The sequence below is a fragment of the Danio aesculapii genome, chromosome 14 (genome assembly GCF_903798145.1).
Source record: "Danio aesculapii chromosome 14, fDanAes4.1, whole genome shotgun sequence".
Taxonomy (NCBI): Eukaryota; Metazoa; Chordata; class Actinopteri; order Cypriniformes; family Danionidae; genus Danio; species Danio aesculapii.
In genome coordinates this window covers 25,515,269-25,530,268 of record NC_079448.1, presented here as the reverse complement: position 1 = coordinate 25,530,268, position 15,000 = coordinate 25,515,269, and the positions used below count along the sequence as shown (strand labels likewise).

The window sequence follows — 15,000 nt, the reverse complement described above, 5'->3', positions numbered from 1 at the left end:
ATATATATATATATTCACTGAAAAGTTCGTTTTCCAGAGCTCAACTTTTCCTGACTTAACACCTGCTTCAATGCTGGATAAAATTCTACAATCTCCTACTGCTCTTAACAGTCAAATTGCAGCATTATACATGATTATTATGTCTCCAAATGATGCTTTAATTGACAGAATTAGAGGAGAGTGGGTAAAGGACATTGGAACTGAAATACCTGATGATATATGGGAATCTCAATCTCATAAAATTATTCATGGTGCCTACTACACAAAGTGTAGACTCTCAAACATATATCCTTCTATTGATGAGGTGTGGGATCCATGTAAAAGTGACAAGGCAGACTTTTTCCATATGTTCTGGGCTCGTCAAAAGTTGAGTGACTAATGGACACAAATATTTAAAACACTAAACGATGCCTTTAATTTATAAACACAACCTGGTGTTGAGTGTTTTTGGTGTACCAGAACACAAAATAACATTGACAAACAAGGAAAAAAATGTTATTGCCTTCGCTACTTTGTTAGCAAGGAGAAGAATACTACTTGAGTGGAAATCAGCAGCTTCACCTATAACTTCAACGTGGATGTGTGAACTGATTTTATATTTGAAATGAGAGAAAATTAAATATTTAATGAAGGGATCTGCTCCAAAATTTTATGAGACATGGCATCCTATGATCACATCTTTTGAAAAAAGGAAAACTCTCTCTTTTAAACTGATTTATATAAATAAAGCAAACAGCTTTAAATGTGATCACCAATATGGTTTAGTTTTATATTTATGTAGAGGACCACTATAAATGTATCAGATTATTGATTTGTATTTTCATGTACTGTAGGTAATTATTTTTTGAATTATTTTCACACTTGATATTGTATACAAAATATACAATATCAATAAATAAATGTACACAATACTGTTAAGTTTTTTTTTATTTTATTTAAAAATATATTATTATTATTTTTATATTTATTCATTAATTTATTTTTTTCCATTTTGCTATATTTTTATCTATTCCTTTTGTAATTTAATTTTAATTTTAATTGTTTGTTTATTAATTTTGGTGGCAAGGTTCAAAAAAAGGGGACAAAAATACAACCTTGATTGTGCAACATGTTTTGTTAAAGCTTAGGAAAAGTTTTTTTTTTTGAAAAATGGTTGTGTGCAACTAAGCCTGTTTTCTCTCTAGGTTTTTTCCTTTCACTTTTGTCATTTGGTGAAGTTTGTTCCTAACCACTGGCTTGCTTGTTTTGTGACTTGTTGAGCTTGAATTTTCGTTCCCTTACTAGATGTCAATAAAACCTGCAGTGATCTACTAAAACTAAAATCTAGATTCTGTCTATGCTGTTTAGATGAATATGAAAGTACATTTTCCTGTCAATTAATGAAATAAACACAAATAAAATGAAAGCGATGAGAAGACAGCAATTAAAAAAGCACCTAATCATAACAATGTTGATATGCTTGCGCAATCATGTCAATGTTCATAAATGTCACGCAATGTGCATAATGTGTGTCCCACCTTTTGATTTTCCCAGAGTCCTTTACATAAAAAATAGCCTAGAGGATTTATGACCTAGAAAGTCAGGTTAGGTAAGTTTCCATACAGCCGTTCACACAACTGTTTGCACACATTTATAGCAATCCAAGTACCATTTATTTTACAGCAGAGTACATTACAAGAACATCTGAGCATTTTACATTAGGATGTTTTATACTGTGAAAATATTTTTAAAAGTCATTTTAACTTAATAATCGACTTTTTTAAGAGTGATTTAAGTCTCTTTATTATTTTTGCTTGGTTTTACAAACTGTACTGTACAAACTGTATTGTAAATAAATCAAATGAACATTTTCATATTACTCAATATTATTACTGAAATCAATTTAAAAGCTAAATAGATATAAACTCACACACATTTACACAAGTAAATACATAAACTCAATAATGGGCTAAAAATCAGTGTATTTCTGTCAATGTGGGCCTACTCATCAGCAAAATTGTTATCATTTAACATTCAAACTGCTACAAAAGCATTATGGAAGCAGGAGCGCTAAATGCTTTGTACATCTTAAAGCTCAGAGACTCTCAGGGCATTACAGCGACTGAGGACTGAGGAAGGACACCGCAAAGATAGCGGATTAGGAAACTTGAGATTGTTCCTTTGAATGCAGTGCAAAGCCACATAGATCATCCTTTGATTTCCATGGAGACTAAGACATCTAAGCTCTCAGACAAACAGGAAGTGAGAGTGTAATGATGGGGCTGTTTGAGTGGGTGCATCTGAACGCTGTCTTACTTTGGATGTTGTTGGCGAACGGCATCTCCCAGCAGTACATCTTAATGAACTTCATGCAGCCCAGGATCTCGTTCATCAGTCGAACGCGGCGGTCCGTAACTGCCACACACTTCTTACGGAAATATGCTGTCATGCGGGAGGCCAGCATCTGTGGGAAACAATTAAAATGAGAAGAACGACCTGTACAGCGAGACACGAGGCAGCAGGGTGTCCGGACTCAAAGGGAAATCCTCAAGAGTAAAACTAGTAGAGTACAAATTACAGAATTTTCTCATTTTTGTTTGTGTAACCTTTTAATGTGGCTCAGATTACATCCAAACACATACTGCTGCATGCATAAGCCTGATAAACCTCTTCCCTGGTGTGATCATTATAAAATATTTCAGTATATTTCATGATATAAATAAAGCTGATATCAGATTTTTGTTATTTCGTGACTTTTACAGGCCGTCTAAAACTATGCAGCAGCTTGAACATTTTCTTTTTTCTATTCCATGTTGTAGACAACATCTTTTGCTGGTCCCCATATTTCTCTCAGTCTAGTCATGCTAGGGTGCGTTTCCCAAACAACAACGAAACTCGCGGCTGAACTATCATAGTACGATGCATCGTTTGGGAAAAAAAACTATGTAGTGAGGAGTGTTTCCCAAAACAATAGTTTCTCTGTTGCAGATCCATCGTTTGAACCACGTAAGTTATGAAGTAAAACATTTGTAATGACGTTCTAAACGAGTAACAACTTCTTTAGAGAAAAAAACATACACACTTTTTGTACAAATTATATTGTTTTACACAAACACATATTTAAAAAAAAATCCAATATTAGTTTTGGTAAAAAAATGCACTTGCTTTCCATATTAATTGAATTATATGTAAACGACACATATAGGGCCTATATATGCTTCCTTTACAAATATTATTGAGAATATTCCATGTAAAATCACTTAGCTAACACGTATTCTTTCAGATATAAATCGTTAATGATTGTAGGCCAAATTTACAGTAGTCCGTTAAAAGCATTAATGTATGCTATATTTTTGTTTTCACAAGCTTTGGAGACGTAACGTAAATTCCGCTTTTAAATAATAGGTCACCTATAGCTTTTGTCATGAGTCACGGATGCGTTCAAAATGACATCAATGTTTTCAAAGTGCACTGCGAAGAGTATGAAGATCGCCAAAACTGAACTGTAAAAATACTTTGAAAGGAAATGACACCTAAGAGAGATGACTTTAATGTTTATTTTTAATCATTCCAAGTTTAAATGTTAGAACATTCAAATGAATAGGGCATAAGGGGGATAATGGGGAATAGAACACAACCAGGAACTATGCTTCTAACTACAGCTCTAGAGGTGTAGTTGCAAGCGTACAAGAATGTTCATTGGAACGACGAATTTAGGAAAAGCCAAATCAACGAACTATCTTTGTAACGACAGAACTTGCGACTTAAGTTGGCTTATGATGGTTTTCGAAAAGGCACCCCTGGTCAGTTTGAAGGGTTTTGGGCCATTTTTAGTTTGTCTGGATTGGACAGCCAACATAATATTAATAGATGTACAGTAGGTGTAATACAATAAGAGTAATAGAGCAATAATACCAGAATTATGTAGTTATTTTTCATGAATTTCTTCATTTTCCTTCGGCTTAGACCCTTTATTTATCAGGGGTCGCCACAGCGGAATGAACCGCCAACTTATCCAGCAAATGTTTAACAAAGCGGATGCCCTTCCAGCTGCAACCCAGTACTGACAAACACTCTCATTCACAGACATACACTAAAGCCAATTTAGTTTATTCAATTCACCTATAGCGAATGTCTTTAGACTGTGGAGGTAACTGGAGCACCCGGAGGAAACCAACGCCAACACGAGGAGAACATGCAAACTCCACACAGCTGTAGTTATTATATAGTGAGGTTTTCTACATTAGGATCAAGAACATGCATATATAACGTTTAAATATTCTTATGTCCTCTGATGTCTACCAAATGCATTACTAAAGTGCTTTGATGGGATATATTTTCATGAGTTCTTGCATATGCTAATTTTACTGGGAAATAAGAACTGATGCTGCTAGCGCTATACATTCAGCTAAACGTCCAAAAAGCATAAAAGGTAGTCCTTTTGTGGAAGTAATGTTTTTAAATAAATATATCTGTTACATTGAATTATTATAGAACATCATTTCACCAATATTTTGGCATTACTTCCACAAAAGTTAGCATTAACATAACATTAAAGTAGACATTTTACTTGCATGTAATATATTTTGTGTAAATATATTCCTTTCATTAACAAAAGCATGACTTGTGCTTATCATACCATGGTGGGATAGAAGATGATAAAAATGGCCGATCCCACGAGTGCAGTAGGTCCCAAGAAATAGGTAGTGTACGTCAGTCCCAGCATTCCAACAAGAGGCCCTCCGGCCAGCAGACAGCCCACTGAGACGGCCTCATACAGACGCTGCCCATCACTCGTGCAAATGTTTACCAGCTGAAAGAGTAACAGCATGAGTCAGCACAACTAAAACATGGCACGCTTAACCTGCATGACAGCTGCCACAGTGCATTAGTGCTCCATCATGCTGAAAACCACAAACGCAAGCCCAAAAGGACACAAGATGAGCCATGCAAAGTGGGCTAAAAGATCTAAACCCTGCTATGAACCCTTTCAGATGTTATTTCTCCTTTACATTCGATTAAATATGGCATGACCTGAGACGCTGTTCTCTCAAAACTAAAATTTCTAGAAAAGCTTGTTTACAAAAGCACTGTTCCATTATCCTGAATGATAATCAACACACCTTATATAAACGTATCTAGAATTTTATCGCTTTTTGTATTTTCTGATTTTGATCTTGTTCTGTTCTGATGAATGGTAGAATTGAAATGATCTGGAATAAGGATTTTAAATGATCTGTTCAATTTTTGTTTTCTTAAAACTCAAAAATTCAACTGATATACACTGTAAAAAATCCAACTTGAAAAAAGTTGTTGGTTTGGCAAAAATCTGTAAAAATGTCTGTACCACTATTTAACACGTTTACGTACCCTATATCAACATTTTCTTCATTAACCATTTAACAAATGGTTGACATTGTTTTTACCGTCTTAAATAATGACCGTTAAAGTCATTTAAAGAAGAAGTTTTAAATAATGACTTACACACAGCATTGTTGGTTTACAAAAAATAAATAAATAAAAATGAAAGAAACATAATTCTGTTGCATTACTACACCTGATTTTGGTTTAATTGTAAAAAAACAAGAATACATGTTAAATGAGAATCAGAGTTTTGTTGGCATACTTCAATAAATTAAGAAGATTTAGTATTCAAAAATGTTTTATTATGATTATGTTTTTAAATAAATTGGTCTTTCATGTCATATTTTCTGATTTTTCTGAGTATATTTATTAAGTCCTATCCTTTTACCATAAACCCACATATCTACCATTTGGTAGAGGTTGATATTTTAGAAATTATGGGATGTGTTGAAAAAAATGCATTGAGTGTGTGAACTAGCGACATTAGGAGTTAAGAAATGCAATCCAAAAAATTTTTCTGGGTAGGGCAAGGGTTAGTTTAAAAAGATTAGTTTTCAAGCTTCTGCCAACTTGTTGCTTTAAGTTGATCTATTCTCAGACCTCCTCACTCCTCACAAAAAATAAAGGTTGCAGTATTTCTAACTTTAACAATGACAAAAAAATAAAAACACCAATAATAACATTAATGTCATTATCATTAACAACAACAACAACAAAATACTGCTGTTATGTATTTAACTGGTATGTATGTATGCATGTATGTATGTATATATATATATAAATAAATATACCAGATGTTATGTTGATGATAAATGGTAAATCAAATGTTCACTCGATCAAATAATAAATCAAAATGCATTCTCAAATCAGAAATCAAATGTATTTGATATTTACTTTTTATGTTTCAACTCAGTAAAGTCCTGTAATAATTACATGACAAATCAAATGCTCAAACTATTATTCAAATGCAGTTTCTGGTTCACATTTTTCTCTGTGTGTCCTGCCATATTTTGATCCTTGTCTTGCTTACCGTTATTGTTGTTTTGCCTCCTATCCTATTTATAATACTGTGTCTATTAAATATTTTGTTAACATTTGTTCTTTCTGATATTGTATTATTTCTTAGTCCCAATTTACAAAAGAGCTTTTTTGTTGACTCAACTTCAGGCATTCCAGTTCTGCAGACAAAATTTTTTTCAGTTGTCACGACTTAAAATATTTTGTTACAGATTAGTTTACCTCTCCAGAAAACTAATAATTTTATGTTAACCCAACTAAATGTTTTTTGTATTACTGACAAATAATTTTAGGTCAGTGCAGCTGATGTTTTCAAAAGTTAAATGAAAAAGAAAAAGTGAAAGGAAATAAGGATTATGTTTTTTTTTGTTGTTGTGCTGGCTTAAATTTTTTTAGTGTGTGTAGCATATTGACTCAACCATGCAGCTTGAAAAAAATGGCAGTAAATGAGTCAAAGTAATAACCAGTAAATATGAGCATCCCTAGTTGGATTAAATTGATCACTGATGACATTTATAACATTACAAAATATTTCTCTTTCAAATAAATAAATGTTTAGTTCATAAAAATGCTGAATGGTATTTATTAACACACAGATCACCTCTCCAGAGCTGACGTCTTTAGTGCTGCGCAGTCGCAGGATTTTCTGGAAGGCAAAAGTAAGAGCGGCTCCCCGGAGGCGTGCGGCTGTACGGTAGTTGATAGCCCACATGAAGGCCAGAGACCAGGATCGTGTCAGCTCCATGAGGAAAATCCCTGCGACCAGCGCCAGGCCATAGAGCAACTTCACCTCTGAACACTGGGAAAACTCAAGCAGCGCTCGGATCAGCAGAGCCTGAGAACAACACACAGCACAACAGGAATGCTAAGGATGAGACCGGTGCATGAAGATATTTGGATTTACATTTCAACAGAACCAAAAATACACAAGAAGTGATTAGGAGTGAGCGATAGTGTTATCAGTGCATCCTCTGGCTTCCGCTGGGGTCATGGGATCAAGTGCTGTTTGAAGAAAAACACTTTCTTTATCATAGTACAATCTTAATTATAGTACAGATCTGGGTCTTGATGCTGATTGGTCAGTGAAGTTATTATGTGTATCTTGAACTGTCAAAAAACTTGATTATTGAGTAATGAAGTAATAACAGTATACTTAAAAATGTCAGTAATCAAAATATTTTATGGATCTGAACAATTTGTATATTTTAATGTAAAAATACATCAAAATGATCAGAAGTGACAGTGAATTATTTGTTTAAATTTGTTAAAAGGTCTTGAAAGATTTGATATTACAGAATACTTTTCAGCTAGGTTGCATTTAAAGACCCCATGAATTTAAAATTAAATTTTTTAGATGCCACACTCTCAGAAATAAAGGTACAGGAGCTGTCACTGGGGCAGTATTTTTTCAAAAGATACATATTTGTACCCAAAGGATCCACAATGGTACCTCAAGGGTGCATATCAGTGCCCATATGTACCTGAAAAGTATCTTTGAGGTACCATTATGGACCCTTCAGGTACAAATATGTACCTTTCGGAAAGGTACTGCCCCAGTGACAGCTCCTGTACCTTTATTTCTGAGAGTGTAGTGTTGAGAGTGTAGTGTGATTCAAAACAGTGACAAATTTTGCTTTTAGAAGATATAAAACCGATATAAAGATCTAAGGCTTGTAGTTTTGTCACTTCTGCCTAAATGGATTGACGGTTTTATTCACGTCACCTCATACTACAGTTCTCATCACATCATGACCAATCAAAACCACTCTCACTGGCAGGACAGTGATAAAGCAAAACACTATTGGCTGTTTTTTAAAAAGGAGGAGGAGCTACACTATGACCCACCCTCTCTTTGTGTTTTGTTTGAGATTACGTCAAACATCTAATCAAAATGTACATTTCAAAGCACTTCACGGGACCTTTTGAAATATTCCTTTAAGTAAGTTTTCCTGAGCCACAAAAGATAATCATTAACTTCTAATTAAACAACATTAGAATGTTAAATTACATTTAATATAAATAGTTTTTTTCTGCACAGGCTTAGTGCAAATGTGGAAATAACAGCATATTTAACAGTGTAAATAACAGCCAGATTCACACAGCTTCTGTGAACAGAGAAAATGTGAATAAATAAACAGGTTCACAAAAATGTGTCATTTAATTAATTAACACATTACTGAAACCAAAGAAAAAAACTGTATGATTCAAAGTCTACTTTGAGTTTCGATTCAATTTTGTGACTGTGCCTTCAGCTCCAAAAATGTCATGTATTTATGGGTTTTTAAAAAGGCACAATGCTTTGTCTTTATTTACACAAATTACTATTACGGTTTATTTTGTATTTTTGAGAAAATAAGATACAGTGCTCAGCATAATTGAGTACACCCCATTTTGAAAATGAATATTTTTATCCATTTCTCAGTGAATATAGGCAATTTATTTTGGTGCATTTAAAAAAAAACTGATTTATTAAACAGATATATTTTAGTCACAGATATATTTTAGATTTTAGTCACCAAACATATTTAGAAATTGAAAGATAATACAACAAAATGTCAACAAATTTTTTCAATTGTTTTGCTTCTCTTGATTTTTCCTGTTTTTTAAATTTGTATGTAATATTTTTTAACAACAGATACATTTGGGTGTATTAGTTTTTGGACCGTTAGTAAGTTATGTTGTTAAATAAGCTCCAGATTTGGCCTCAGTACTGACTAATCTAATGTATATGCACAAAAATAATATTGTATAGCTTCCTATTAACAATATGAATTTAAAAGATAGATTTGTGAGGGGTGTACGTATATATGCTGGGCACTGTACTTTCAAAAACATACAAAAATCTTACCGTTGCCAAACCTTTTGAGTGATAAGGATATATTTGACTATTGAAAAAAGCACACAAATGCATGTGCTAGAGAGACAATGGCTGACCCATGCTATAGTAAACAAATTAACACAAGGAAGTAAGTGTGCTGTTTTGTAACATGTAATCCCTGATAATGCTATTAAGCAAGTGCTGTCAGGGGCATGTGCAGCCTTGTGTGGGGAAATAAAACTAACAGCTGTGCTCCCAACAGCGTCACAGTGAGAAACTCCTCATTACACCAAAATAAATCCCCTCAGAGTGAAACTAATAAGATCAGAAATGTATTTTTTTGCATATTTCAAAAAAAAAAATCCGAACTCTAAATCACTCTTTCTTGAATAAAGATATAAGCTCATTTGGCATTAGAAATAAAGCAGCAAGCGATAACTTAAATAAAATGAATAACATGCCCCCTGGACCATGGAAAATCCACAAACACGTCACAATCATGTTGATTAATACTGGCTTAAAGTATAAAACAACCTCTGTTTTTCCATGACAAATTTAATTTTGAGTCAGCATGAGCTACAAATGTAATCTCTTGCTCATAACAGTGTTGATGTAAATGTGTGCAGGAGGTTTGCTTTCTTTCTGAAAGTGATGAACAATCACTGACGCTCTTTCACTGATGCACTACAGTTATTATTATGTACTGTTAAAGAGACAGTTCACCCATATATGAACATCTTGCCAATTTATCAAAATAAAACAGTAGGAAAAAGGACCCAGATGTCTTCATTTCAGTGCCAGTGTGATCCGAAGCTGTGTATCCAATGAATACTTTATTATCCCAACGCGGCCAAAGCAGAGGATTTGTGAATGGCAATGAAGGGATGAAAATGAAAGTTATATGAAGATTTTTTTTCTTTATTTAAATGAACAAATTGCATCACTTTTTGCAAGATGCGATAAGTCTCACGTGTCCCCACAATGTGTCTGTGAAGTTTAGTGCCGATTAGTGATTTAGTGCTGATTAAGATTAGTGCTGTTTGACGATTAGTTGTGACTAATCACTTACAAAATAAAGGTTTGTATTTATTTACATATACAGTATGTGTGTGTGTGTGTTGTGTATATTATTTATTAATTCATTTTCCTTCGGCTTAGTCCCTTTATTTATCAGGGGTGGCCACAGCGGAATGAAGCGCCAACTTATCCAGCAAATGTTTTACGCTGCCCTTTCAGACGCAACCCAAGCACTGGGAAACAACCATGCACTCTTGCATTCACACACATACACTTTGACCAATTCACCTTATTCAATTCACCTAGAGTATACTGCATGTCTTTGGACTTGTAGGGGAAACCGGAGCACCCGGAGGAAACCCACGTGAACATGGGGAGAACATGCAAACTCCACACAGAAACGGCAACTGACCCAGCTGGGGATTGAACCAGCAACCTTCTTAGTGTGAGGCGAAAGTGCTAACCACTGAGCCTCCGTGCCGCTGTGTAGTTTATATATAAATGCACACACATACATGTATATACTTTACAAATTATATATATATACACACACACACACACACACATGAATATTTATACATTTAGTTATATTATGTGTGTGTGTGTGTGTGTGTGTGTGTGTGTGTGTGTGCGTGTGTGTGCGTGTGTGTGTGTGTGTGTGTGTGTGTGTGTGTGTGTGTATATCATGCATTCAATTTTCCTTCAGTTTAGTCCATTATTTATCAGAGGTCACCATAGCGGAATGAACCACCAAATATTCCGCATATATTTTATGCAGCGGATGCCCTTTCAGCCCCAACCCAGTACTGGGGAACACCCTTACACTCACATTCACACATGCACTCATACACTACAGCCAATTTAGTTAATAAAATTCACCTATACCACATGTGTTTGTACTGTGGGGGAAATCGGAGCACCCGGAGGAAACCCAACATGGGGAGAACATGCAAACTCCACACAGAAATGCCAACTGGCCCAGTTGGGACTAGAAACAGCAACCTTCTTGCTGTGAGGTGACAACGCGAACCATTGAGCCACCGTACATTTATAATATATGTATATAAATACATATCTAACACAATATTAGGTATATTAGTTTCAAATAATCAATTAACAGCACTATTTCAGATCAAAATACCCCACAGAAAAATCTATTATAATGCTAATTTTAGAGTGGAAGCAAAACAGTTGAAGATAAGCATTAAGGAAAAAAATTGCATGTAAATATTTAATCTGTATATTAAAATGACACCAGTGTAATGGTCTTTACCTTCTTCTGTCTATGCTCTTAGTGTGAATCAAACTAATAAAACAAAACAAAATAATAATAAAAAAACACTGCTCTTGACTAAATATTGTCTCTACAGTTTAATAAGAATACATCTCGTAGAGAAGACGATGGTAAAAACTCATGACTACTTATAAAGTCCTTCTATTCATCTTGAATTTTGGAAACCTGTGATCATAATTACTTATGCTGTGGAAAAAAAATGTATGTTGTTTAGCATATACTGAAGAATTTTTTTCCCTAAAAGACTGTCCACCAAAGCCTTATCCTTGAAACTAGTTTATTTTTGGTCAGTTTTCTGGTCATTAAGAGTTGAAATATTGATTAACTTTGAGTTAACTTTGGGGGACACCCACCCCATATTCTACTCATAACACAATTGAACAACAGAGAAAGTAACTACTGCTTGTCTGAGCATCTGTATCTGTACCACTTCATATACCAAACTTCACAAATACATAGAGAGACATTTTGTTAACCATAAGCCAAAATATATATAGTGTATAAGCGCTCTCAGCAGGCTGAATCAATTATAATGCTCATTTTTGAGTGGACGCAAAACAGTTGAAGTAAGCAGTTGTGAAAAAAAAATAGCATTGTGTATTAAATTGATAGTAGTATAATTTTCTTCACCTACTTCCAGCTCTACTCAATTCTACCATCAAATTCTACTCATAACAAAACTGAACAACAGAGGAAGTAACTATTGCTTGTCTGAGCATCCCTATGTGTACCACTTCATATTATCAGACTTCAAAATACATTAAGGGTCATTTTGTTTACTGTAAGCCAAACTAAATACTGTGTATAAGCGCTCTCAGTTGGCTAAAATGCTTTGGTGGATATTGGAAGCAGGTGAAAGGTCACTGTGAAAGGTAAACTCCAACCCGGTCAGTTACATTAGAAGGAAAATAGAGACAACTGAAACTCACAGGTCCAACGAATCCAGCCACCATGGTGATGAGTAAGGAGAAGATGGCCACCAGCATACGAGTCTGACAAAACCTCCAGAAGACCCGAGACAGAGACGCCCCGTCCTTCCCCCGTCGCTTCAGCTCCTCATGCCACAGCCACTCCAGTCTGCAAGACACAGTGCCAGACATTATGTGTTAAATTATATGACAAATGAGTGATCTGTTATTTAAAGAAACATGAAGAAACTGGTAGGTTTTATTGAAACCTTTTTAACACTCTATTTAGTTCTAATGTCAACATTCAAATATTTCCTATTTAAATCGAAACACTTGTTTAAAAGTTTAAAGTCTGCATGAAATCTGCATTTATTTTACTAGCGTACATTGTTTGTTTTTTGTAATATTTCATAAAAATGTTTGCTTCTGCTCAGAAATTTGCTTCTGCTCATTCTCTGAGGATGCCAGTTTGCCTTAGCCATGCCTTGGCCCACATGGAATCTGTGCGCGCAGAATTCCGCAGATTTTCCGCAGAATTCCCCAGTTTTCCACAGATTTTTAGCCCATCATTAATTCTGTTTATTTACTTGTGTAAGAGTGTGTAAATCTAAATTTATTCATTTTTAAAATTAGTTTCAGCAATATTATTGTCTGATATGAAAATGTTCATCTAATTTATGTACAATGCAGTTTGTACAGTAATATTTTCTGTCTTTTAGTAGATATATTATATAAAAGACTTGCTTTGTTCACCAAAAAAAGTGGATCTAATTGGATTTGCATTTTAAACATTAAATAAAAGTTAAAAAGATATTATTTTTTATTCCACATATTAAGGTTTTAGTTATGATACTCCCAAAATCAATTCGCATAAATTCGCTGATTTTCACCAAATTTCTCAGCAGAAATAGCTAAAAAAAAGTCAGCAGATTCCATCTGGCCCAAGCCATGCCCCTGCAACCACCACGTTGCTGCGAGTGAAAGATGAAAAAAACCCTGCCCCTACTCAATAATCAGTTTCTATTGGAAATACATCATCATACTCAAAATAAAGATCTGCAGCAACTTCCAGTTCACACACGGTTTAAATTAAGGTCATTGTGAAAAAAAGAAGATTCGTCTGGTTGTCTAAATGCATGTCATTTTCTCATTGACTGTACATACATGCTATGTTGTAATTATGTCATGTTGTAAATTTACATGCTCATAAAGCTCAGAATTGTGTAAACTGGGAATACTACTGAGAGATACAACTTGTATCACGTGGCCATTATACCACTGGACAGCTGGAGTTCAATCCAATTCATCTTTATTTGTATAGCGCTTTTACAATGTAGATTGTGTCAAAGCAGCTTCACATAGAAGATTACAGTGAATTGAAACAGTGTAGTTCAGTTTTCAGAGTTTAGGTTCAGTTCAGTTTAGAATAGTTCAGAGTATACAGTGATCGTAGTCTACAGATGTCAATCTCTAAGGCCATGTGTTGTCATCTTGAAATGACTGAAATTACAACACTGCGTGAACACAATATGCTTGTGATCTTATTGTGAAAAATGAATTCAAATTCATGCATTGCATATCTTTCTTCCAAAAGGCCTTCGAGAGAAGTGACAAGCTTCTTTGTGGTGACTTAGTGGAAATCTCCAATCAGTCAGCAAAGTTAACATCCATATATGCCTTCAACTTTTGAAGGTAGTAGTTGTTGGCTGCATCTCAAACATTCGGTTGTAAGTTACAATATGAAGGAAGAGATTGGCTGCTATTTACGTTTTGATGCAAATTAAAAAATATATATGTTGTTAGATGAAATTATAATTAAATGTCCAAATTAAAACATTAAAAGTTACATAAGGCACAGAGGAAAGTCCAAAATGACAGCACTCTGATTCTGATTGGTTAATAGCAGCATTCTGAGCTCAAATATTTTAATAACAATGCTGAACTGAACAACTGATCAGAGTCCCTGCAACCAGGTTTTATTCTTCACACATACAGTATGCTACTGTAGGTTTTTATCTCTTGTATTTGTCACATAAAACAAAATGCATCTTAAATCTATTTTGTGTCATTTATAGACCCCTTCTGAATTATAGAATATCCCTCTGCTTCTCGTCAGGTCCCGAATACCCTATTTTTGAGGATTATGGCAAGTTGACAGGATACTATCCCTTATCTCATATCTAAATTATATAAATGTAATATTTTTCATTGAATATTTGGTCCCATTTATTTTAGGTGGCCTTTACTAGCATGTACTTACACTGAAATTAATCATTTGTTACAATGTACTTATTGTGTAAATACATGTTTTTACATTGTACTTATGCTTGATTAAATATCTCCAAGTGATTACAACTGTAACTACACTGATGACCATCTATTACATTTTAACCCAACCTTAAACCTTATCATACCACCAAGTCTGTCCCTAACCCTACCCGTATCCCATCCCAGGAGCATCAGAAGTGTTCTGAAATACATTATGAACACAGGAAGTACATTGTATTTATATGCTGATGTAAGTACACAGAAGTTAAGGCCACTTAAAGGGTACCTATGATTAAAACCAACGTTTTCAAACTATTTGGACAGAACTGTGTGTA

The 15,000-nt window shown here is 34.4% G+C and overlaps 1 protein-coding gene across 1 annotated transcript in view; it reads right to left on the bottom strand.

The window, feature by feature from the left end:
- wu:fb13g09 (ATP-binding cassette sub-family C member 5) overlaps window positions 1–15,000 on the bottom strand; it is a 77,689-nt gene that overhangs the window by 52,430 nt on the left and 10,259 nt on the right. Inside the window, exons 4-7 of the mRNA XM_056471708.1 lie at window positions 12,419–12,566; window positions 6,962–7,195; window positions 4,619–4,792; window positions 2,296–2,443 (exon numbers count right to left, since the gene is read on the bottom strand). Of these exons, the coding sequence (XP_056327683.1) occupies window positions 2,296–2,443; window positions 4,619–4,792; window positions 6,962–7,195; window positions 12,419–12,566 (704 nt within the window). The remainder of the gene's footprint in view (window positions 1–2,295; window positions 2,444–4,618; window positions 4,793–6,961; window positions 7,196–12,418; window positions 12,567–15,000) is intronic.